Source organism: Pleurodeles waltl, chromosome 4_1, assembly GCF_031143425.1.
Source record: "Pleurodeles waltl isolate 20211129_DDA chromosome 4_1, aPleWal1.hap1.20221129, whole genome shotgun sequence".
Taxonomy (NCBI): domain Eukaryota; kingdom Metazoa; phylum Chordata; class Amphibia; order Caudata; family Salamandridae; genus Pleurodeles; species Pleurodeles waltl.
Genome location: NC_090442.1, coordinates 548,641,156 through 548,667,270, shown reverse-complemented (window position 1 = coordinate 548,667,270; position 26,115 = coordinate 548,641,156). Strand labels below are relative to the sequence as shown.

The 26,115-nt window shown below is 44.9% G+C and overlaps 1 protein-coding gene across 6 annotated transcripts in view; it reads right to left on the bottom strand.

Moving 5' to 3' along the window:
- The window catches only part of TFEC (transcription factor EC), a 612,796-nt gene that overhangs the window by 8,274 nt on the left and 578,407 nt on the right, over positions 1-26,115 (bottom strand). For all 6 annotated transcript variants that reach the window (XM_069228932.1, XM_069228931.1, XM_069228936.1 and 3 more), the window contains one exon: positions 7,421-7,568. In XM_069228932.1, the coding sequence (XP_069085033.1) occupies positions 7,421-7,568 (148 nt within the window). The remainder of the gene's footprint in view (positions 1-7,420; positions 7,569-26,115) is intronic.

Sequence of the window (26,115 nt, the reverse complement as noted above, 5' to 3'; positions counted from 1 at the left end):
ATATCACAGTTTTATTTTTCATTGCTATTTTAATTGCAGCAATAGCGTTCATTCGTGTAGTCTAGAACCAGACATTAAAATGTAATAAAGCCTTTTAACAATACATAAGGTGCATTTCTTATATATAATACTTTAGTCTCCAACAGGAATGTTCACTATCAAATGTATATTATTTTTCAGTGAGTTGTGGCAGGTGCGAGGATCACAATCTGTATGTTTTTCTGCTTGTGTTTCTTAGTTGGTTTGTGCCTTTGCTTGCCAGAGCTGTGAAAGTCAATCTAAGCTATATTTACAAGATGCTTGAAAAAATGCCACAGTACCAGATGGCGTTTTCAGCATGATATTGAGTTGCAGGTGGTAAGCTGCTGAGTCCTTATTGGGTGGCATACTATTATTGTGGGACAAAGGTCTATAGAACATGTTCGAGAGATAGAAGATGATAGGGGATTTATCTGACTATGTCTATGAATGGACCATTCAATTTTTTTAATACTTGCTTAGGAAAAGATGATTCAAGAACAGCCTTTTCACAAGTGTCTGTGGAGAGAATGGGAATATATTGTCCGACTATGCTTAAACCAGAGATACTAACCCAAGGTAAATATAGCATTCAATTAACTAGTTACATATGGCTTGTGAGAAAGTGCCTGTTATTGCAAGGTCAGCACGATTTTTCGTGGACTAATGCTGCTGGTTTTCCAACTATATACACTTGGGTAATCCTCTCCAATACCCTAAAATATGGTAATGTTGAATAATCCCCAACTGGCATATTGAAATTTCTTGTAAGGCCATAGTTATGGTACAGGAAGAAATGTCTGTGGACTGCAACACTTATTGTGCCATACCCTAGACTGACAAGGAAAACAGCTTCAGGCCTACATGAATAGCTTAAAGATGCCGTGTTTAAGCCTGCCTGAAAACCTGCCAAAATAATGTATTTTGATAGGAATGAGCCCTACTCTCAAATAAATAAACTGGTCACCCCTCAGTAGGCCTTGTACTTCACAAAGTAGGGTCCCTGGAATTTAAAAGGGAAACATAATAATTGAATGTCTGCATGTTCCTTCAGAGACTAGCCCCGCAAAGCTCTTGTTACTGAAAAAGCAAAGGTACAGTTAATGAGCTTATTCTGTACCTTTGGCTTAAAACAAACTACGGAGAATGTTCAACCGCTGCTTTTAATATTTATTAAAAGCTCAATTCAATGGTAAGGTCAGACTTGTGATAAATATCCGGGTTAGTGACTTTTAAAATGTTATACTTTCCCTGCATAAAGCACCTAAAGGTTAAATAGCATTAGCCTGCCCGCAATCGGCCTATCATTGCTACTTTGGTGATGTATGAAACAATGGATTGGGCCTGGCAGGATGGCTTGGTGAAGAATCAAGAATGTGACACAGCTTAACTCAAAGTGCAGTTACATGGGTTCCAGGAACACTACTAAATGAAAAAGGAGCAGGGAAGAATGGTAATATTATAGTTTAGTGAAAAGAGAAGCCCAGATAAGAGTGGTGTGATCCCAAATTACATTTTAGCCAGGAATTTAGAAACCTGACTTTAGTTTCAGTGAAGGAGAGTGCCTAAAGTGTGCCAGCATAGGGGAAAAGACAGAAATGTGCAGCATTCTTTTGAATACCATGCATTCCTGCCCTTTCCCTGTAACGCAGAGCACATGCACCAAGGTGACTTGCTGCACTGCCCTGCACCACAAAGCCTATAAATATGGGCCTGGGTTTCTCATTGGCAGAGGTATGCACCCTGTCCAAGTAGGAACCACAATCCCAGTCAGGGTCAATTAGATACACACTAAAAGTTAATATGTGCTCACCCTCTGGTAGCTTGGCACAGATTAGTCAGGCTCAACTCAAGAGGCAATATGTAAAGTATTTGTGCAACACACAGTAAAACAGTGAAAACATCACAAAAAGACTCCACACCACATTAGAAAAATAGATAATGATTTTATGAATAAATCAGGACCAAAGTGACAAAAATCGAATGAGTAGAAGTTGAGAGATAAAGTTTAAGAACAAAAGTGTCTGTGGCACTTAGAAGCAATACTCGCCAGTGGGGGTTATCTATCCACAATGGACCGGTGCAAAGGCAAGAGTTCAGACTGACTGCAAAAGAGCTTGGGCTGAATACAGGAGCCATGCAGGACCGCTGAACATAGCACCTTAATCCTGGTCGCAAGAGCGAGATGCGGGGTGCAGCCAAGCAACGCATTGGTGTAGATCCTGTATTTGAGGTGATGCACTGATTTTCTTAATGGAGTGTCAGCGATGTATTGGTTCCAAAGATGATTCTCAGAGCCAAAAAGTGGTGGTTCCGTAGATGATACACCCACTTTCTCAAACATTGGAGTGGATGCTTCGATCTTCCCACACTTCAACGGTGAAAATACAATGGTTCAGATTTGACAGTTCTTCAGGCGAAGCACTGATGCCGATTGTGATGCGACAATTCAGCTCCCACCGAGTGATGATGCGTCAGTTCTGCTTCCAGCAGACAGGAGGTGCGTCAGTTTGACTGGAGTAACTACCTGGATCCACTTCGAATGAGGCAGGCAAGGGGGGTAGCTGGTGAGACTTTGATATCCCTGAGTCTCAAGCAACAGGAGATCACTATGGGTTCCAAGCAGCATCCAGCTACCTTTCATTGGGGTCAGACAGCAGCAGGGCAGTACAGCAGAAAAACAGTACTTCCAGGCCAGCATTTCTGCAGTGTTACCGTCCTTATAGCAGCACAGCAGTCCTTCTGACAGAGGTTCTTTATAGCTAAAGAAGAGTCTTATTGGATGGAGTCAGAGACCCAGAAGTTATACCTAGTTCTGCCTTTGGATTGGGGGTGACTTCAAAGAAGGGTCTTTAAAGTGCATAGAGGTCCTTTCTTCCTAGACCTAGCTCAGCCCTTTGTATGAGGACAGAACAGTGCTCTTTCAGGTGTGTCAGCTCCTCCTTCCCATCCTGCTCAGGATAAGTCACCAGGATGCAGACTGGTACTCAAGCACTCTTACCCTTCCTTTGTGTGTGGCTGTCTAGCAGAAATGCACAAAGTCAAGCTGTCGCCTACCCAGATGTGTATTAGAGACATGCTACAGGCGTAGCAGAGAAATACCAACTTTGTAAAAGTGGTATTTCTAAAATAGTAATGTTAAATCCAACTTTGCCAGCAAAGAGGATTTATCATTACTATTCCAATGATATGAAACATCCCAGAGCTATTCCTTCTCAATCATGAGTTACAGCTTAAGAGTGCTGTTAGACCTGACAGCCTTAGGGTGGTCACCCCTAAATTTTTGCCTGCCTCCATCCACTATTTGGACACTGTTTTTGCTGGCTTTTAGACTCTGCGCACTATATCACTGCTAACCAGTGCTAAAGTTCATATGCTCTCTCCCTTTAAACATGGTAACCTTGGATCATACCTGATTGGACTATTTAATTTACTTATAAGTCCCTAGTAATGTGCACTATAGGTGCCTAGGGTCTGTAGATTAAATGCTACTAGTGGGCCTGCAGCACTGGTTGTGCCACCCACTTAAGTAGCCCCTTTAACTTGTCTCAGGCCTGCCGTTGCAAGGCCTGTGTGTGCAGTTTCACTGTCACCTCGACGTGGCATTTAAAAGTACCTGCCAAGCCTAAACATCCCCTTTCTCCACATATAAGTCACCTCTAATGTGTCCCCTAGGCAACCCCTTGAGCAGGGTGCTGTGTGGGTGAAAGGCAGGACATGTACCTGTGTAGTTTACATGTCCTGGTAGTGTAAAACTCCTATAATTCGTTTTTACACTACTGTGAGGCCTGCTCCCTTCATAGGCTAACATTGGGGCTGCCCTCATACAGTATTGAAGTGGTAGCTGCTGATCTGAAAGGAGAAGGAAGGTCATATTTAGTATGGCCAGAATGGTAATACCAAATCCTGCTGACTGGTGAAGTTGGATTTAATATTACTATTCTAGAAATGCCACTTTTAGAAAGTGAGCATTTCTTTCCACTTAAATCTTTCTGTGCCTTACAATCCACGTCTGGCTGGGCTTAGCTGACAGCTCCTTGTGCATTCACTCAGACACACCCCAAACACAGCGTACAATCTTTCTGTGCCTTACAATCCACGTCTGGCTGGGCTTAGCTGACAGCTCCTTGTGCATTCACTCAGACACACCCCAAACACAGCGTACTCAGCCTCACTTGCATACATCTGCATTTTGAATGGGTCTTCCTGGGCTGGGAGGGTGGAGGGCCTGCTCTCACACAAAGGACTGCCACCCCCCCTACTGGGACCCTGGCAGACAGGATTGAACTGAAAGGGGACCTGGTGCACTTCTTAGCCACTCTTTGAAGTCTCCCCCACTTCAAAGGCACATTTGGGTATAAAACAGGGCCTCTGCCCTACCTCATCAGACACTTGCTGGAGAAGAAACCTGAACCAGAACCTGCATCCTGCCAAGAAGAACTGCCTGGCTGCCTAAAGGACTCACCTGACTGCTTTCTACAAAGGATTGCTGCCTTGCTGTTGCCCTGCTGCCTTGCTGAACTCTTGTCTGGCTGTAAAAGTGCTCTCCAAGGGCTTGGATAGAGCTTGCCTCCTGTTCCCTGAAGTCTCAGGACCAAAAAGACTTCTCTTTTTCATTTGGACTCTTCGTGCGCCGAATATTTCGACGCACAGATTGCTCCGTGGCGAGAAAATTGCTGCACACCGACGCTGATCGACGCGACACCTTCGGGGCGACCGTAACTTCGACGAACGGCCTCGCAAGGACAAGGCCGCCCGACTTCCAGAGGGGAAACCGACACGACGCCTGCTGTGAGAAGGGGAATTTCACGCACAGCCTCCCGGTACAACGCGCAGCCGGAAAACAAGCAGAAGAATCCACGCACAGACCCCAGGACATCTGGTAATCCCACGACCCAAAGAAAGAGACTGTCTGCGCACAGGAAAACGACGCACGACTTACCCAAGTGAAAAATAACGACGCAAGTCTGTGTGTGCAGGGGAGAAATCAACGCACATACCATTTTTCCACATATCTCTTCTTCTGCGGCCCTTTGCGGAGATTTTCCACTTGAAACCAGGTACTTTGTGCTTGAAAGAGACTTTGTTTGCTTTTTTTAAAGACTTAAGACACTTTGGGGGTTATTCTAACCCTGGCGGTCGTCGACCGCCAGGGCTAAAATGACGGGGGCACCTCCAACAGGCTGGCGGTGCCCCGCAGGGCATTCTAACCGCGGCGGTTCGGCCTCGGTCAGAAGTGGAAAACCGGCGGTCTCCCGCCGGTTTTCCGCTGCCCTTTTGAATCCTCCATGGCGGCGCAGCTCGCTGCGCCGCCATGGGGATTCACACACCCCATACCGCCATCCTGTTCCTGGCGGTTCGCCCGCCAGGAACAGGATGGTGGTATGGGGTGTCGTGGGGCCCCTGGGGGCCCCTGCAGTGCACATGCCTGTGGCATGGGCACTGCAGAGGCCCCCATAAGAGGGCCCCACAAAGAATTTCACTGTCTGCATTGCGGACAGTGAAATTTGCGACGGGTGCCACTGCACCCGTCGCACCTTCCCACTCCGCCGGCTCCATTCGGAGCCAGCGTCCTCGTGGGAAGGTTGTTTTACACTGGGCTGGCGGGCGGCCTTTTGGCGGTCGCCCGCCAGCCCAGTGTAAAACCCAGAATCACCGCAGTGGTCTTCCGACCGCAGAGCGGTATTCTGGAGGGTGAACTCTGGCGGGCGGCCTCCGCCGCCCGCCAGAGTTAGAATCACCCCCTTTATATCACTTTTCAGTGATATCTCTACAATTTCACATTGCATCTTTATTCGTTTTGACCTACAATTATCCTGATAAATATTATATATTTTTCGAAACACTGTGTGGTGTATTTTTGTGGTGCTATATTGTGTTATTGTATGATTTATTGCACAAATACTTTACACATTGCCTTCTAAATTAAGCCTGACTGCTCGTGCCAAGCTACCAGAGAGTGGGCACAGGATAATTTTGGATTGTGTGTGACTTACCCTGACTAGAGTGAGGGTTCTTGCTTGGAGAGAGGGTAACCTGACTGCCAACCAAAAACCCAATTTCTAACAAGTGCAATAAGGAATCCCTGATGTTATCCTGTGAGGGGAGCAGGCCTTATAGTAGTGAAAAGTGAATTTAGGTGTCTTTCACTACCAGGACATGCAAACCTTAAAAGTGAGTACATGTCCTACCTTTTAATTACACAGCACCCTGCCCTATATGCTACCTAGGACCTACCTTGGGGTGACCTATATGTAATAAAAGAGGGGGTTTAAGGCTTGAAAGAGGTTTTAAATATTGAGTGGACATGGTAGTGAAACCAAACACACAGGCCCTGCAGTGTCAGACCTGAGATACATTTAAAGGGCTACTTCCATGGGTGCTACAATCAGTGCTGCAGGTCCGCCAGTAACATTTCATTTACAGGCTCTGGGCATAGGTAGTGCTCTCTACTATAGACTTGCATATAAATTAAATATCCCGATTGTGAATGAACCAATGTTACCATGTTTTATGGCAGACCATGTGCACTTTAGAACTGCTCAGCAGTGATAAGGTGCTTAAAGTTCTAAGGCTGAAAGGAAGAATCAGCAAAAAGAGGAGGTAAACAAGCAAAAGGTTTGGGGGAAGACCACCCTAGGGTAGACATGCCTAACAATGATTATCACATTTGAGAGGTGTTATTTATATATGGAGTTGCCCCACTTGCAAGCTGCTGTGTGAAAGGTCACTGACTGGCAGGGAGGTGTGCCTGTGGTCAGCAGCAGTATTGACATTTTGAGATTTCACACTTCAGGGAAGCCACTCTAATGACATTTTGAGCGGGTTTTTTTCTGTTAGGAGCAATCATTGTAACATCTGTTAAGAGCCATCATTGTAACAATGATGGTTCTGGACAGAAAACATGTTTAAATGCCCCCTGCACATTAAGAAGTAATTCCCGGCGTTTAGGGGACATTAGTTGTGTTATTACTGAAGATGGTTCCCCTTTTTGAGGGTCTGTGATTAGGAATCACATAAATGACTATAGGTCAGCCATGCATGCACAGCCTGGTAGATTTGTGTTTAATAATCTAGGTCCAAAAGCAGCTTGCACAATATACTTAGACAATCCTTAAATGTATGAGTAGGTGGCAGACGACACATCATAAGAATAAAAGCCACCTTGGTATGAGTACATATCTTACAATGTGCATTTCAGCCTCCTAAATCCTAGTATGGTACACCAGTTTGTTTAGTTAGGATCCTGGGCTGTCATATTATTCTTAAAAGGGCAATGAGCCGCAGCCTTCCAAAGTAATCCAGCAAGAGCACACAGATGAAGTTTAGAAAAGAAAAGAAGATAATTGATTGTGACAATGGGTAAGTCTTTTTAATCTGACACAATGATTTTATGACCAACCTGAATTCGAAGCAGAAGCCGTCTATTGGCCTGCTCTAATTTCTTCTGTCTGTGTTCCAACTCTCGGGACCGCTGTTGTTCTTTTTGTAGCCACTTGATGTATTCCACTGATGCTTTCAATATCGTTCCTTTGTTCCATCTCATATCACTGTAAAATGTAGAGATAACATTTTCACGATTTGGGATATCAGCAAAATTCCTAAGAACTTACACGATCGAGTACATTAAACTGAAATAATGATTAATATGGCTATTATTCACTCTTAGATATTATTGCTTCTGAATAGAAAATGTAATAGAATAGTTAAGAAGCCCTTATAGAGAAAAATTAATCCCGGAATGGAAATAAGTGTCAAAAGAAAGTAATAAAGTGACTTTTTGTGGGAAGCTCAGCGCAGAAGCATGATTCTATCATTACAGGTTTTTTTATATTTTTAGTAAAAATTGCTTTTATTATTAACTCTCAGATTAGAATCTATGCTCCATATTTCTACATTAATGAACCTGGGAAAGTACTTTTTCTAAAAGCTTTTCTTAATTGTGTGAAGTTCACCTGAAACACTTTTCCCCAACAATTTCTTTTATACTGCAAGGTTGCTGAACTAAAATGATTATGCTAATAGTTGGTCATCTGTATGTAGCACTTACCTATTACGTTTAAGATCAGACGTTTACATTAAGACGAACATTAAAGGCGGTAGGTAGGTGGCCGCCCAGTGAAAACTTGCCTACAAAAGCTACAGGTGGCAAATACTAAACGGAACCAGAGACCACACAATCAAGAGTTTTGGCCATAGTAGCAGGAACTGAAGTACTGATTCAAATATGAGATTGCCATAAAGCTTGAAGGGTTACATCATGCAAGCTCAATCTGTGTAAATGTGAGATCTTGTGTGATGATGAACTGCCTGTTGAAGGTACGTGTTCAACTAGGATTAAGGCCAATCGCCCAGCGTCTATGACAGCATATTGTTTGCACTGGACATTTTTGTGTTGACCGTTACTGAATGTGCCAATATCGGTCTCAAATGTTCATGATGTTGTTGCTCAAGGACAGCACGAGGAGAAATGTGACGTTAAATGAGCAACCTGTCCGTTATTTAGTGCCCCCTTTTTTAACATCTATGTCATCCGGCAACTCCCGTGTATCGCACTCGACAACCCCAGAAAGATTAGTAGACATCCCTAGTATCTGATAACTCCGACACGTATGAGGTTGATTAGAGCGAGCTCTGTGTTATCACTTAAGGATATTACGAACCGTTATATTGACGTGTTTTTAAAAGTAAAAATGTTCTTACCGTAGCACAAACGATTTTACAGAAGAACGGTGTAATTAAACCTCTCTTTATGGTGAGGAATAATATGATTTATTGAAGATTGGATCCTACTTGAACCTACTTCAACGGATTTCATCATGTCAACACGCACTTGAATTGAGTGGACCTCTGTCTCCCAATGACATGAAAATGAAGAGCACCTGCTAAACTGGGATACTTGTTTCCTGTATCCAAGACCTGAGAAACGCATCATTTTTGAGTATTTATTTATGAGTGTAATCCTTTTACATAGTGAGGAATCAAACACTGTGACTTGCTAACATTATAAAGCTTGCTATAAAGATAAAATATTAGCAAGTTGCCAATATCTGTAACCAGGGAAAACGTGGTAGAAGGGAAAGAGATTGGGCGGTGATAAAATAATTCGAGATTGTCACAGTTAGAAATCTATGGAGAGAATGAGAAGAAAAGTGGGTGACAGAAAAAGGTGGGAGACAATTCCAGAAGTGATAGGTACCCCGTTCATGTGTGCTGTCTCTGGAATAACAATTTAAAATCATGACTTATGGTGAAGTCAGATTTTAAACTGCAATTCTGAAACTGCTACTTTTATAAATTGGCATTTTCTTGCCTTAGTCAGTTGCTCCCAGTCCCAGCTCTCATGTGCTGCTGCACCGCTCTGCTTCTTCACCGTTTTCTGAGTGCTTTCTCCTGCTTTTCCCTCATTTTTCACTGCCTGCTCCTTCTTTTCCCACTGTTTCCTGAGAACTTTCTCTTGTTCACCCTTCATTGTTCACTGCTTGCTCCTTGCTCTTCCCCGCTTTTACTGCTTCTCCTTGTTTTTCCCTCATTTGCTGCTCCCGCCTGCCACCCATTATCCCACTCCCGCCCAGCCCCGCCCACCATCTCCCAGCACCCCTCTCTCTTCCTGGGACTTTCGAACAGATACCCCAGAGCAGGCACATAGCGGATGCGCAAAGAGGGTGCACTGTCGGTGCAACAAAGGCAAGACCGTATGTGCATGTGCACTACTGAACCACGCCGGGCACCTGGTTCTTCCACCCCATGCAGCTGCACTGCCACAGACCTCCAATCCCAGGACCCCAGACACATCAACAGCAACTGCTGCTGCAATCTTCATGCACCACCAGAGGACTGTTCTCCTACCACCACTGGCACTTCACCTGCATTATCGAAGTAACCTACAACATTGAAGACACCGCAAACATGACTTTGCCCACCAGGCCAACCAAGACCGACACAGAAAATCTCCATGGCATTCTGCTTAACGCATGACCACTCGGCAAACACACCACGGAGATCTGGGACACAATCTCATCCCTCATCCCAGACTTTATCTTCCTCAAAGAGACCTGGCGAAACCCTGCCTCTACCCCAAGGCTACAAGATAAAACACCAGGCTACAAGATAAAACACCAGGACCGAATTAACAAACAGAGAGATGGAATTGCCATCATTTGCAAGGACACCATCCGCTGCATAACCTCCTCAGATGAACCAACCCTGATAATGGAGCATCTCAATTTACAACTTCACACAGACAGAAAAAGCACCATCATAGGGCACCCTTGCATACAGACCCCCAGGACCATGCCCCAGCTTCTGCAATGCCATTCCTGACCTCTTTACCCAGATTACCATTGACTCCAAGCACTACATCTTCCTGAGAGATCTTAATTTCCACCTCGATGACCCTGACAAAACAAACACAACCAACCTTCTGGAAAGCATGAGCAAAATCTACCTCTAACAACTCACATCGCAGAACACCCACTAGACTCCATTTTTACGTCCAGCAACAAAGTCAAGTACAACCACGTCTCACAACTCACATGAATCAACTACTACAGCATCCACTTCACCATCTCAGGATCTACCAACACTGGCACCACACCACCCAGCTCCACACACAGAAACTGAAAAAAGGCATAAAAAAACAGTGTAATAATCTGTCAACTTCCACCTCCCAGACACCCTACCCCAAACAAGCTGGCACAAACTTCTCCCAGTGGACCATGGATTGCGCCAACACAATTGTGCCCGTCAAGCCAGCCAAACCAAAAGTCCTGGCCAGAAGAGACAGATGGTTCACTGTGGAGCTGAAATCCTCCAAACGTAAAGTACCAGCAACTAGAAAGGAAGTGGTGTACTAGCAACAAGACAGAAGATCATACTACCTTCAAAACAGCACTCAACCAATACCACTGCCTCCTGAGAGAAACAAAGAAGAACGCTCTAGTAGATTGCATAGAATCCAATACAAACCACAGCAAGTAGCTCTTTGCCCTTGTGAATCCACCCCTCCAGCCACCGGGAACAATATCACCTCTCCCAAGAACTGTGTGGCACCCGGGTGGATGTCTTCCACAACAAGATCTCAGCCATATATGCAAACTTCAAACCTCAACCCCCCACCGCCAACACCATCAGCTTACTCAATCTCAAGAACAAAAACTTCAAACACCTGCTCACCCATTGTGACACTCTCACAACTCAAGCCACAATCTCCATCATGAACTCCCTACACTTGGGAGGACCCACAGATCCATGTCCCCACCACATCTTCAACCTCATTAGCAAGATGCTTGATCAAAAGACTTCACCAAATCAGAATTCAGGGAGACATCCTCAAATGGATTGCCTCATACCTCAATGGAAGAACCCAGAGAATCTGTCTCCTACCTTTCACATCGGAACCCAAGAAGACCATCTGCAACATCCCACGAGGATCTTCCCTCAGCCCCACCTTCTTCAACACGTACATGAGCCCCCTGGCCAACACTATCAAATAGCATGGACTCAACATCATTTCCTATGCCAACGACACCTAGCTCATCATTTTGCTGTCTCCATCATCACCAGAACCAACTTCCACAGATGTATGATGAATGTCACCGGCCAGATAAAGGTCAACTGTCTCAAGCTCAACATAAACTAGAGGGAAGTCCCCATCTTTGAGAACAAAACCTAGCCATGTAACAACAATTGGCGGCCTGCTGAGTTCGGTCCTTCCCCTGCCCCGACAGGCCATACCAGCAACCTTGCCATCATCTTGGACAGCAAGTTATCTATGCAGAAACAGGTAAACACAGTATTTTCTGTCTGCTTCCACACTCTATGCATGGTCTGTAAGACCTTCAGGGTGCTCCCAATCAACACCAGAAGCACCATCCCTCAAGTCCTTGTCACCCGCAGGCTGGACTACAGTAACACTCTTTACATAGGAATCACTGCATGCCTCTTGAAGAGACTACAGACAATACAAAACTCAGCAGCAAGACTCATCCTTGACTTCCCTTGATAGACTCACATCACCCCGCATCTCAAGAAGCTACAATGGCTCCAGATCCAGAAGAGATGCCAATTTAAGATGCTGACACACACATACAAAGCCCTGCACAATGAAGGACCAGCATACATCAACAAACAAATGACCTTCCACCAACCAACCAGACACCTTTGATACACTTCCCTCTTCCTTGCAGACACCAGCTGGATCCACTGATCCAACAGCAGAGGACGCTCCTTCTCTCACCAGGTGGCCAAAGCCTGGAACGACCTTCCCCTGCAACTCAGGAACGCCGCATCACTCAGATAATTCAGAAAAGGACTCAAGACAAGTTTGTTCGAATGGACAGAGCACCCTGAAACAGCTAGCAACTCCAGCGCTTTGAGAGCCTCACGTGTGATCTGCAATGCTTTATAAATCCTGATTGCTTGATTGGTTGATTGATTTGCTGTCTGGGTGTGGCTGACATTTGGGCTTTGTTCATTCCTCCTAGACAGCCACACAAAATAAGAAATGTAGGTGTGAATTGATGGGCCTTCATTGGCAGGATGGGAGGGAGGAGCTGGTCCCAGCCCCATTCATACATAAATAGGCTGTACCTTTTCTCCACACACAGGCCTGCCTACCACGCATAGTTAGTCTAGGGCCTGGAAGGCAGGGCACTTGTGCACTTCAGAGGCAGGCCTCTAGAAGCTTCTTCCCACTTCAAAGACACAACTGGGTTTATAAACTGAATGTCAGATACCACCACTTCCGTACACTTCTGGACCTGTGGATACTTTGCACAAAGGAAGGACTGCTGTACTGCTACAAGGACTGTCATTCTGCTGAACTGCTGCTGTGAAGGAACTGCTGCCCTGCTGTGCTGACCTGCTGCACTCTTGCCTGGGTGAAAAGGACTGGATCTGCATCTCTTGAACCCAGAACCCAAAGTTACTCCAATGGCTAGTTGGTTGGCTTCCTGATCTGAAGCTTTAGGGACACATTAGACTTAAAATACATTGCACCTGCTCCTGGACACTGCCTTCTGTGAGCCTACCCTGCCAAGTGGTGCCACCCCAGTCCTAGACCCTTGGAAGTGGGCTTAAGGTGCTCTGTAGCCTCTGTGAACCCAGTAGGTCCAATGCATCTCTTCTGCTGCTTGGCACACCAGGGCAGAACTGACATATCACTGCTGCTGCATGGATTGGAGTCATCATAAAGAACAGTATCACCACTGCAGTCCATCAGAACTGCCACTGCATGATGCATCCTCGCCACAGGCCCTCGCATCCCTCATTGACAGCAAGCTCAACAACAATGCTTTGCAGCTCTTCAGAACTAATGCATCACATTGACTGCACGCTGCATCCTCTACTTGGACTTCAAATCACAAGCCCTATCAACATGATCCTTGATGATGATACAGGCTCTCGCATTGCAGCCTCGCCACATCTTGGAACTTTCAGACCTGGCATCCTTGGTGTGGTCTACTCTGTCTTTTTTTCCTTTGCTTCTCATGTTTTGACTGTGTGCTGGATTCTGTTTTTGCTGTTTTTTTTATTCTGGGCACTTTACCACTGCTGACCAGTGCTAAAGTGCAAGTGTTCCTGTGTAAAGTGTATGTGTAATGGGCTTTTCAATGATTGGCATATTTTATTTACTAGTAAGTCCCTAGTAAAGTGCACTAGATCTGCCCAGGGCCTCTAAATCAAATGCTACTAGTCGGCCTGCAGAACTGGTTGTGCCACCCACATTAGTAGCCTTATAAACATGGCTCAGACCTGCCACTGCAGTGTCTGTGTGTGCAGTTTTAAACTGCAGATTCGACCTGGCAAGTGTACCCACTTGCCAGGCCTAAACCTTCCCTTTTTTATACATGTAAGGCACCCCCTAATGCAGGCCCTGGGTTGCCCCATAGGCAGGGTGCAGTTATGTTAAAGGTGGGACATGTACTGATGTGTTTTACATGTCCTAACAGTGAAGTGCTGCCAAAGTCATTTTTCACTATTGCAAGGCCTATCTCTCTCATAGGTTAACATGAGGGCTGCCTTTAAATATTATTAAAGTGTAGTTTTCCTTTGGGAGCAGGTAGAAATATTGAGTTTGGATTCGCAGAACTCACAATTTAAAAATACATGTTTTAGTGAAGTTGTTTTTTGGATTGTTAGTTTGAAAATGCCACTTTTAGAAAGTAGGCATTTTCTTTCTTAAACCATTCTCCGACTCTGACTGTTTGTGGATTCGTCTCTGGGTCAGACTGACAGTTGGGCTGTTTGTGAATCTTCTCTAGACAGAGACAGAAAGGGAGCTCGGGTGTAGCTTGCATATCCTGATGAGCGATCTGGGCTAGAGGGGAGCAAGGAGTGGTCACTTACACCTGAATGGGCTGTGCCTGTCCTCACACAAAACAGTCTCCAACCCCCTGGTGTGTGCCTGGGCCTGGCCTGGGCAAGGCAGGATCTTGTGAACAACAGAGACTTTCCTTTGAGGTTTGTCTACTTCAAAGGCAGAAAGGTGTATAAGTAGTGGACCCAAAACCCCATACTTTAGATCGGTTCTGGAACCAAGAGGAACCTCTTCCAAGGAGAAGAACTGAGGAGAAGTACTGCCCTTGCCTATGACTGTGCTTTGTTGGGCTATCCTGCAGTTGCTGCTTCTGCCTGCGAAAGGGGACGAACACTCGACTTTGTTGTGCATCCCTGCTTCAGATCAATCAAGCAATCAATCAGGGATTTGTAAAGCACGGCTACTCACCCGTGAGGGTCTCAAGGCACTGGGGAGGTGAGGAAGGGGGTGCTGAGGATCAGTCAAAGAGCCAGGAGGTGAGGAAGGGGGTGCTGAGGATCAGTCAAAGAGCCAGGTCTTGAGGTCCTTCCTGAACTGTGACAGGGTGGGAGATTGCCTGAGGTGGATGGGGAGGGTGTTCCAGGTCTTGGCGGCGATGTGGGAGAAGGATCTTCCTCCGGCTGTGCTTTTCCGGATGCAGGGGACTTTGGCGAGGGCCTTGTTGGCAGAGCGGATTTGTCTGGCGGGAGTGTAGAAGGAGAGTCTGTGGTTGAGGTAGGCTGGTCCGGACATTGTGTAGGGCCTTATAGGCGTGGGTCAGGAGCTTGAAGGTGATTCTCTTGGTGATAGGCAGCCAGTGTAGGTCTCTTAGAAGGGCAGAGGTGTGGCTGTGTCATGGGGTGTTCTTGAGGAGACGGGCAGAGGCGTTCTGGATGTGTTGTAGTCTTTTCCGGGTCTTGGAAGTGGTTTCGGCATAGAGTGCATTGACGTAGTCGAAGCGGCTGCTGACAAAGGCCTGGATGACTGTCCTTCTGGCTTCCGTGGGGATCCACTTGTAGATTTTTAGAAGCATGCGCAGGGTGTGGAAGCAACTCGATGAGACTGCACTCACCTGTTGGTCCATTGACAGTGATGAGTCTAAGATGACGCTGAGGTTGCGGGTGTGGTCAGTGGGGCATTTCCGAGGGCGGTGGGCCACTGGGGCTCGTCCCAGGCGGAGGGTGTGGAGCCGAGGATGAGGACTTCTGTTTTGTTCGAGTCTATTTTTTCTAAGCTGGTGTGGTGTCCATTTTGTAGTGTTTTCACTGTATTACTGTGTGTTGGTACAAATCCTTTCACATTGCTTCTGAGATAAGTCTGACTGCTTGTGCCAAGCTACCAAGGGGGTGAGCAGTGGTTATGTAAGTGTGTGTCTCCATTGCCCTGACAAGAGTGAGGGTCTCTGCTTAGACAGGGTGCAAACTGACTGCCAACCAAAGACCCCATTTCTAACAGGAACCGTCGCATTGATTTGGAAGTGCCATGCATCTCTGATGCAGATCCTCACAATGCCCTGCAAACCAGGAACTAAGGTACTCTTTTCAGAGAGCCTAACTGAATCTCTGGCCTGAGGACACCGTTCATGAGGTACATGACACACTGTCCTGTCCTGCACTGCAACCCCGGTCCACTGACGCCAGCGCCATTGACTCCAGCATCGTCAACATAGGCCCCTGTCTGCACCATGACCCGTGGGCGCTACACGGAACCCGTCCCATGTCGTACTGCCACCTTGGGCCTACCGACGACAACGCTTCAGCAATGAAGACATCACTACCTGTACCATGACCTTGAGACACCACATGTCGCACCGCACCGCTTCACATCACAGCCCTGGTCTCACAGACGCCACAGGAGAAGCCACTGCCGGCACCGTACGTGGGCACTGCATGTCACATTGTCCCACTTCACACCTCAGCCCCGACACTATTGACGCCAGTGCTTCTGATCTCATTGCAAGGATGACAATGCCCTGCTTTTCAAAGGTACTGTGTGCGGGTCTTCCCAACACTGTAGATGGCTTGCAATGCCATGGCCGGCCTGAACTGTTGGATCTGTTGTTCACGATGCTGTGATAGCCCCAGACAGAGCTAGCGACTTGAAGGAACTGTATTTTTAAGTTAATCTTTGAAAAAATCATATCTTTATTACTTTTCTCGTTTTGGTCTTGTATTACATAGATAAATATTGGCTATGTTTCTAAAACTGTAGTGGTGTACTTTTGTAGTGTTTTCACTGTATTACTTAGTGTTATGTGAAAATGCTTCACACATTGTTTCTGAGATAAGCCTGACTGCTCATGCCAAGCTACTCAAGGGGTGAGCAGGGGTTTTCTGACCTGGGTATCTCCATTATCCTGACTGGAGTAAGGGTCTCTACATGGACAGGGTGTAAACCGACTGCCAACTTGAGACCCCATTTCTAACAGTTCTGAAATGGCATTCTAAGTGAGCTGCCTGCTTAGAAGGATTGGAAGACCTGGAATAGGTACCAGAGATAAAGCCATTGAGTGTCTTGTCACCTAGCCATAGAGGCTTAATTGCTCAACTATTTAATTAGATGGTAGCATACTGTCTGCAAAGCAGTCATGATGTGAGCTAGCCATTTTGAATTAAAATAGACACCTCTAGTCTGGTACCTTTAGTTAGAAACATAGCTAGGGTACAATTATTATTAAAGACTTCCTCGTGGCAAGCTACATTTCTCATTGTGGTAAAAATATTTGTCAGCTGAACTGTATTTTTCTGTAAAAATCTATTCTTTTCCTTGAATATAATGGACAGTGTGTCGGACAAAATAACATTTTCGAAATCAGAATTATTCTGTTCCATTTGCTTTGTTGTTTGGGGAAATAAGCCCAGCATGCATTTCAATTTTTCGCCTTGCAACGTCTTGCTAAAGTTCCTTGGTATTTCAATGGGAAGTGCAGTCTAACACTTTTTCATTTACTCAATTTGATTCGTCTGTAACAAGATGTCAATGCTTATTCCAAACCATCAGTTTGTGGTACATTGCATATATAGTAGTTTTAAATTAATATAATTGTTTTCAAAACGATCATATTCTTTAGGTTGATAAATGTAGTGATCCCTGTGTAGTTCAGAGCTCAGTTGGCTAACACCACTACTGCAGATATCTTATTTGACTCGAAGTTCAATGGTTTACATCCTGGTGGATTTGTTCAGTCCTCCTTTCGTGGTTACTCAAGAGAATACCATTATGTTTAGTAACATTAAACATCGGGTTTTCAGTTCCAAAAAACCCAAAGGTGAATGCACTTTAGAAATACCTGTTATAATTTTTACCATGTTGATAAGTGATCCTGGTTCATGGCCATATTTCGTAAAAGATCGTTTCTTTTTAATCTTGGTTGCTTGGTTCATAGTTGCACAACCTCACTTTATTAATTTCTCTAAGTAGAAATATATCTATGGTACACTTTATCCAAGTACACTCATAATTGTGGGACAAATGGCACATTTCCATGTAACCTATTTTATACTATAACTGTATTGGAAAAGTATTTAATTTATTTCATTGCTCATTCCTTTTACCTATGAAAATGTTGCTAGACGGCCCTGTACCTATGTGTTAAACATCTCCTACTAATTTAAAATGTGTGTTGTACCCATACTGAACGTCTTGAAATATTTAATTAGTTATTCCATGGTCGATAGCAGTTTGATTTCTGAAAATAATGCCACATCCATTCTCATTTCTCACGTTTGCTCTTTTTGCAGCTAATAATACAAGTGGGTGATAATCGGAATATAATCAGAGAATGGCAATGTGTGCAATTCTATTGTTGTTTTAAATTATCCCTTTTGATGGGTAAGGCACAGGATTATGAGGCAGAGGTCGATTCCACTGCATCAAGAAAGGCATTAGATCCTGATGTTTACTCAAAGATTCAAAACAGCATTCTTAATTCCAACAAAAGGTAGGACCTCTCTCTTGAATATCTTTACCTCCTCTACATTTTTGTTTGTACAATAATTTAATAGTTTCCTTGAAAAGGGGTCTCAATACAACTACCACTTAGCAAATACAAATATAATAATGAATCAACCACGTATTTTGATCAAGCCATAGAAATCCTGCCTATGGATATTCTAAAGCCCGCATTAAAGGCATAATAAAGTCTTTGGGCCAGATTTAAGAAAAGTGGTGCTGCACCCAGTGCAGCGCCACTTTTCCTGCACCCCTTAGTGACCCTCGACACCACCATGTGCGCACTGTATCTAAAATACGGCACACCATGGCTGTAGTTAGGGAACTCACATCAAAATTTTTGATGCTAGTTCGGAGCCTTGCAGAATTAGCGGCCAAATTTTGGCGTAAAGGATTACAATTGTCAATTTGGCGCAGGGATTTTGCCTCATTGGGACACAATAGAGTAAAAAAAATGATGCTAATGCACCACAAGGAGGCGCTAGGGGCTCTTAAATCTGCCCCTTTGTACTATTCTCAATTAGACAGACTGTACTTAATGGCAATTCAAAGAAGAAAAACCCAGCATTACAGGTACTGCATCTTTCCTATATGTTCAGTAATAATCGCCTGTCCCAGTCTTACAGACGTTTGGAAGGAGTTTGTTGCTCTGTACATACTGCTTTTTTTTTAGCCTGGATAAGTTGATCAGGCATACCACTTTGAGTATTTGTTTCTGTGTTCGGAGACGGGAAAGGAGTGTGCTTTATAGCCAGGACTTTTGGACCAGGCATTCAAGTTCACCTAGGTCCTATCTCATTTATTTCCTTCTTTTCTTTCTATTTTAATTTTGGACCAGGCTTTCAAGTTCACATTGGTCCTATTGCATTTCTTTCTTTCTTTTTTTCTATTTTAATTTATTGAATGACTTCCCAGAAAGGGGCTGTTTAGTTGACATTCCATCTGCAATGCACAGACACATGTGTTACCACTGCCTGTAAATCAGGTGACCATCATGGAATGGTAGTGTCCATGATATAACATTGTTTTACCAATCTTAGATATCGAACTTATTGGTTCTAAAGGTGACAGCCATGTAAAATGTTTAGAGCAATGATACAATATTTAAGTACTATGGCAGACAGCTACCACATGTTATTTTTATTTGTATTAGTTGTTGCAATCCATAGGTCAACCATGTTTAGCAAGCAGAATTGTTTCTTTTCCACATATTTATTTAGTTCATTTTACAGATGTTGAATTTGATTGTTCGCTTTTTGTGGTTGTGTAGGTGGGTGAATGCAAGAATGTGTCAGTGAGTAGATGAAAGGATGCACGAGTGCAAAGATGAGTGTCAGAGTGCATGTGTGGTGAAATATCGAGTGCCTAACCGAATGATGATTGAAGAGGCCCTTTCGTTCATAAACCAGACCTATTGGCATTGCCGAAGCTTGTTTCAGATGTGTTCGCTGTCCATTTCTGCTATTCCAATTTTCACTCCCATGGCATTTAATAAACTGTTGCAAATCGTATTTTGGGTTCTGCGTCTACGTTCTTTCAATTTTGTCTAGTTAATCATGTGAAAATAATTGATATTTTTAGAGTCGCCTGCAGAACACCCCACGGAGAGCACTGGGTGATAACACCCCTTCTGTGCGTACATTTTATTGAATAATTCAGTTATTGAAATAGCTTTCACAAGTTCCGGTCTTAAACACAGCTCTGTTCTATTTGCTATTCAATGAAACAGTTGTTCCCATCGCAATGAACATTCAATAACAAATGAATTCTGGTTCAATGTTGGAAATGTTACAGAACATTGTAGCAGCGCGTTTTATATAGGGCAACCTTTCATAACTTTTAGCACACAAGTGACTGATAAAAGAAAATATCACGTCAATGCAAAGAAAAAACATTTAGATCATATCGCGAGAAGCCAAGCTACTCTTCATTAGACCACTATCTTCAACTGTCTTATTAACTGCTTAGTAGTCTATAACTAATAAAAAGTCGCGGCTCGTGGTGGGGAGGGCCTGGGGGGAAGGAGCGGGGTGGCACATGGTGGGAGAAAGGCCAAACAAAAAAATAATAATAAAAAAAAAAATTACCTTCCTCGCCTCCTCCGCCGCGCCAATCCTCGGTCCTCACAGCAGGCACAGGCTCCCAGCCTGCCTTGCGGCCAATCCCAAAGCTGCTTGGAGCTCCAAGGCAGAGTATGAGCCTCTGCCTGCTGTCTCAAACCCAGCTACACAGTGGCAGGTAAGAGAGAGCCCAGTGTGCATGGGCCCCAGAAAGCCGGCCGAACATAAATGTGCACTCGCCCTCCATCCCTGTCACGCCCAATGGCCCTGCCCCTTTTACAATAAAACGCTAATAAACATAGCGGAGGAGCCACCGCTGTTACCAAACCAATCTATTATTGTACTCACATAACCTCAATCAACCACATCAAAAAACAAAACGCATTTATGGACACATTAATAATTCTTAGCTGTTACCAAATTCATATTAAATAAAAAAAAGACAGTTACAGGCCTGCCTAGGCTAAGTAGAAAGCCAAGTAATCTGTAAATGTTTGTTATATGCTGAAGGACTCTGCGCTGACCCAGCAAAGCCCATCATGATACAGGTCTGTTTAGCTCTTCAATCCATAATTCCCACAACAACAACCATTCAAACCATAACTTGTTTCCAAATACAGTGTAACAGATGCAATTGCAAATGCAATAAATGATTACAGGTCAGAATACATATCACTGGCTAGGCATGGCTTTCACCAGGCCTTGCATCCAACCAGCAGAGCTTTTGTCATGTTCACATGTGGACTGTGCCATGGTCACAAACATTTTTGTATTAATTTAATTCTGAATGTTGGCTCATTGTTAATACTTTCACTGCCATGAGAAAGTTCTGGGCCGTTAAGCAGAGCGGGGAAAAACATGATTCAGCTGCTCAACAATTCATATACAACATCATTGCATAGTATTGAATGGAACAATTCAAATTTTGGTGAAATAGAATTTCTATATGGCACATCAACATATTTTCTTCAATATTATTTTAATGTGGAAATAATCCATACTAGAATGTATATGAACTTCAATATATCACATAGCATCTAAGCACTGGTTTTACTAGAATTAAAAGGTACATGAGGGTCCATCTTCTCACATACTTCTATTTGTCCAGGATATGGGTTATCCAGACTGACCCAGTACCAAAACAATAAGTCTAAAATAAGGTTATTTCGTTTTAAGTTATTATAATGCTAAATATATTAATATTTAACTACATTAAGGACATTTGATCGACTTTCTGAGCACCCAGGTGGTGATCAGGGTAAAGGTTTCTATGTGATTTGTGGTGATACTAAAGATATCACTTCAGATGTCACATATCCAGTCAGATCAGTATGCTTGGAGAATACTATCATGATTAAAACATTTTGATGTTCTTGAGGTTTTTTCAGTGTTGCTTACCTTTCCCTTTAAGTAAACATGGTTAGAGAATTTCATTTATTTCCTTGTTATAGGAACAGAATTTCAAAAATTTTAAGTGTGCTACCACACTTTGTAAACACAAACACCAGTCAACTTGGAACTAAGGCATAACATGCACAATTGAATATCGACCCTTCTGAATGTATCTGTTAAAACTGTGAGAATATTATAATTATTACTTGTGTTTGTACAGGAACTCAAATTCAACCATGAACTTTTATTGAAGGCTAGAGACAAATAACAAAATATCAGTGAGAGAATAAAATACATAGAGAAGGGTATATTAATGTGATGGGGTAAAGAACAGTGAGTGAAAAAGCTAAGAACAAGCATAAATGTCCAGGTGTTGACATTTAGAAGGGAAATGCACACTCGGGAATATGTGTGCATTACTGTGCTAATCAGCCTGTGTGTTTGGTGTGGGAATACCCCTTTTTCTGCATGGTCACTCCAGAGTTTTCGAAATTTGCTGCACCCTATAATTTTGCTGGTTTTAAAACTCTCTACACGTTACTGCTGCTAACCATTTGAATCATGGTGTTGAGGCCTAAAGATCATTCAGTATAATTCAGTGATTTTTGTAATGTCACACTAGAAGGATTCAATGATGGTTCTCTTACACCCCAATTAAGTTATCCACACCCTGGACAACCTTTATAGACCAACACACATTCTTGTGCATGTTTGCAAAATATAAATAGAATACAAAAATACATTTGTCTTAGATTTACAAATACATGTTTGGACCTGGGTGTGCTTATAAAGATCTGAGTTCAGGCATGGCCAAGATGGCGACCAGAGTGGCAGCATAATCTGTGGCTCCGCTCCCGGCCAGCTAAAATTTCCTGGTCATAGGCGATCCTGGACCTCTCAGGCAGATCACCGTATGCCCTGTTGCCCCGGGATCCACCTGTGGGGCTCCGGCCCCCACCGAGCAGGAACGGAGCCAGGAATTGAGAGGGCGACGTGCCAGCATAGATTTGTGCGCTGAGGCAGCGAGGCCTGCGGCAGAATCGAGCGCCGCCCCCAGTGTCTGGATCTGACATCGCAGCGGAAGCATTGGCACTACCCCGCTAACTCGTGCCATCCTTCGACATTCGGAGGGGGTTGCGCTCCAGAGCCTGTGGTGGATTGGGCGATACGCGGAGTTCCGCTCGATCGAGCATAATCCCCACAAGCTAGGCACAGCATATCGGCGGCACATACCGAGCCGCGCTCTGTTTGGCCTGGACGACCTGCGCTTTGGGGTCGAGGTTTTTGGTCACGACTCATGTCAGATGAAGCAACCATCTGCGCTGAACAGCGGATTTGAGCTGAAGCAGCGTGAAATCGTGAAGCAGCCTTGAGAGCTGATGCTCCATTGCTTGCGCCCTGTTGAAGAGACGGGCTGATTCACACCCCTGGTCCACTCGGCCCTGACCAGTGGGGCATAGTGCTCACCCAGGGTTGGGGCTCGCCCAAGCTGGCCCCCTATATAGGTGGTGATCAGGGAGAGAGCTGATGGAAATCACATATACAACGCCTCATCTGACAATGTGGACCATCTCGCCGGCTCTATTTTGGACGTTACTCGTGCGATGACGGCCCAGTGGGATGGGGCCCATGCCGCATGGTGACAGGGCCTTCACGTGCCCCAGAGAGACACTTGGTACGATGACTGCTGCCCTCCCCTCTGCGTCCGTCACCTGTGTCGGCCTGCTTGGCTTCGATCCGGGCGGGTAGCCCCCCTGGGGCCTTCCCCAAATCATCAGAGGTCGAATGGGCAAATCAAATGCAACTAGAATGCCTGCAGGGACCATGGACGCATCTGATACCCTGACTAAGGAGCAGGAAACGACCTTCCAGGCACTGCGACAAATGGAAGGTACTCTACACAACCACACTTCACAATTTGAAAGGGTGCTACAGGCTATAATGGACACCAAGACCACCCTGGGATCGTAAATTGATGCAGTAGTAATATTAGATGTTAACCTACTCTGAACTGACCATTGCGCATTGGCCAACCGGGTCACAGATGTGGAAAAGGATGTGGTTGAACTAAATCCCACTGTAAGAGCGCTTCAGGAGAAGATGCTCCACTTGTCAACAGAGGTGGATGGGCTGAGGCGCAGGGCAGAAGATGCAGAGGGGAGATCGAAACTGAACATTATCCGACTGGTGGGCTTTCCGGAGAGGATAGAAGGACCCAACACTGAATTGTTCATAGAAAAGTGGGTTACAGACACAGTCTTGCGGGACAGAATTCCGAAGTTCTTCTCGATTGAGCGCGCCCACATATTCCCGGGATTACTTAATTACCAGGACAGGGATCTAGTTCTACAGTTGTTTCGTAAAGAAGGCCCTCTGAAATTTGAAAACACATTGATAACGGCCTATCCGGACTTCACTGCGGAGGTTTAGAAGAAACGCGGCTCCTTCTACCAGGTGAAGAAGCGCCTTTGTGAACATAATATTAAATACGCTCTTCTGTTCCCTGCTAAACTTTGTATACAGGGTGGTCCTAAAGTACATATCTTTGCCTCTCCGAAAGATGCATGGACATGGCTCCATGCCAAGGGTCTCGCCCAGTCCGCGCAGCCGGAGGATACAGAGGAGGGGTGGTCGTCCCCCAAGGTGAAGCGCAAACGCCGGACGCAGGTAGTGGAAGAGCGTTCTCGTCTGCTACGTGAGACCACACGGTTTGTGGTTGATCCCTTCTCAACTTTGTTGGATCACGTGGACACTGAGGCTGAACAGGAGACTCTGACTCTGAGGACTCACCCCTGGGCCCGCTGCTCACTCCATGTTCCGCCTATGATATTTGATCCAAGCTTGGATCATGACTTGACTTAAGAGACACACACGCCGCTACTCTACATATTGAACTTACCATGGTTCACCTGGATTCTTCGCTAACATAGGGTTTTGCTACTTTTGTTGTATTTGACACTCTCTTCTTGGGACCCCGGAAGCGCGTACCTGCTCTACTGTTTATTAGGATTCACTCACAGCCTGAGAATTTACTTTGTCTCATCTGGTTGACACTTGGTTTCTCTATTGAAAGTATCTCCTTGAAAAAGTCACTGTGTGACGAAGCACGTGCTGGCTGTGCTTATCTGGCTGTACATATTGGTACACAACTCTTGATTCAATTAAACATCTCTCTATCACCTAATTCTACATTTTGTACTTCACTAACTCTACATGCGCTGTGTGCTGTGGTCATATGTATATAATTTGATCCAAACTATTCATATTAGTATCTAGGGATAACTGGATGTGTTAATGCCCTCGGTTTTCAACGCGGCTGGGCGTGAAGGCCCTTGTGGGACCGATGGATGGGCAGTGATGGGTCTATCCGAATGGCTGGGAGCTCAGACTTCATTATCTGGCCCACATCCTCCGTGCCCTATTTTATATGGACTAGTCCACCCTCATGCCTGCTTGCAGGCTCTGTTCTGTTCTCTCATATATATTGTCAATGTTTTATATTGTTGTTTTTTTATTATTCTCACATGGGGTTTTCCCATTGTTCTTTCATGGGTTTGTTCCGTTACTGCCACACATCACATCCAATACGGGAGGCGTGAGGTGCCCTCTAGACTCCGTGGGGCGACTGTACCTGAGGGTGGGGCGTGGCCGGAACCCCTGGGAGAACTGTGGATCAGGTCTCTCGAGCTCCCCCGACGTCTAATATCACCATATATCCATGACTACACAAACGCAGGTACACACTCCACAGTATAATGTGATCACATGGAACGTAAGAGGTATGGCTACACCGCGTAGGTGACAGCTCATACATGCATATCTGAAATGCCACCTAGTGCATTTTGCTATGTTACAGGAAACACACTTATCGGACGCCACCCTAGAAAAAACACGTGCAAACTGGAGGGGGCAAATGTTTGGCACTATATCTTCATCCTTTGCTCGAGGAGTAGCGATCTGGATGCCCCAGGGGTGCCCTATGTGGTCGCCTGATGGCCGATACGTGGTATCCGAGGGCAGCCTTGATGGTACACCACTGTCCCTCGTGGCACTGTATACATCTAACACTAATCAAAAAGGTTTCCTGCACACACTGACAACCGAGCTGCTTCGGGATCCGTCTCAGGATAGCATTTGGGGTGGTGATTTTAACTGTGTCTTAGATGTCCACATGGATAGATCCTTCCCCCCACTACCGTCCGCCCCGAGCAGTAGGATCTTGCATGAGCTAGTGGCCTGGACGTTGAACAACGGCTTGTGTGACATCTGGTGATTGGGGCACCCGATCAAATGTGAATACTCCTTCTATTCATCTGTCCACAACCTGCACACCAGGATAGACATGATCCTTACTTCACCAGCAGTAGTACACAGGATGCATGCATCTGATTACTT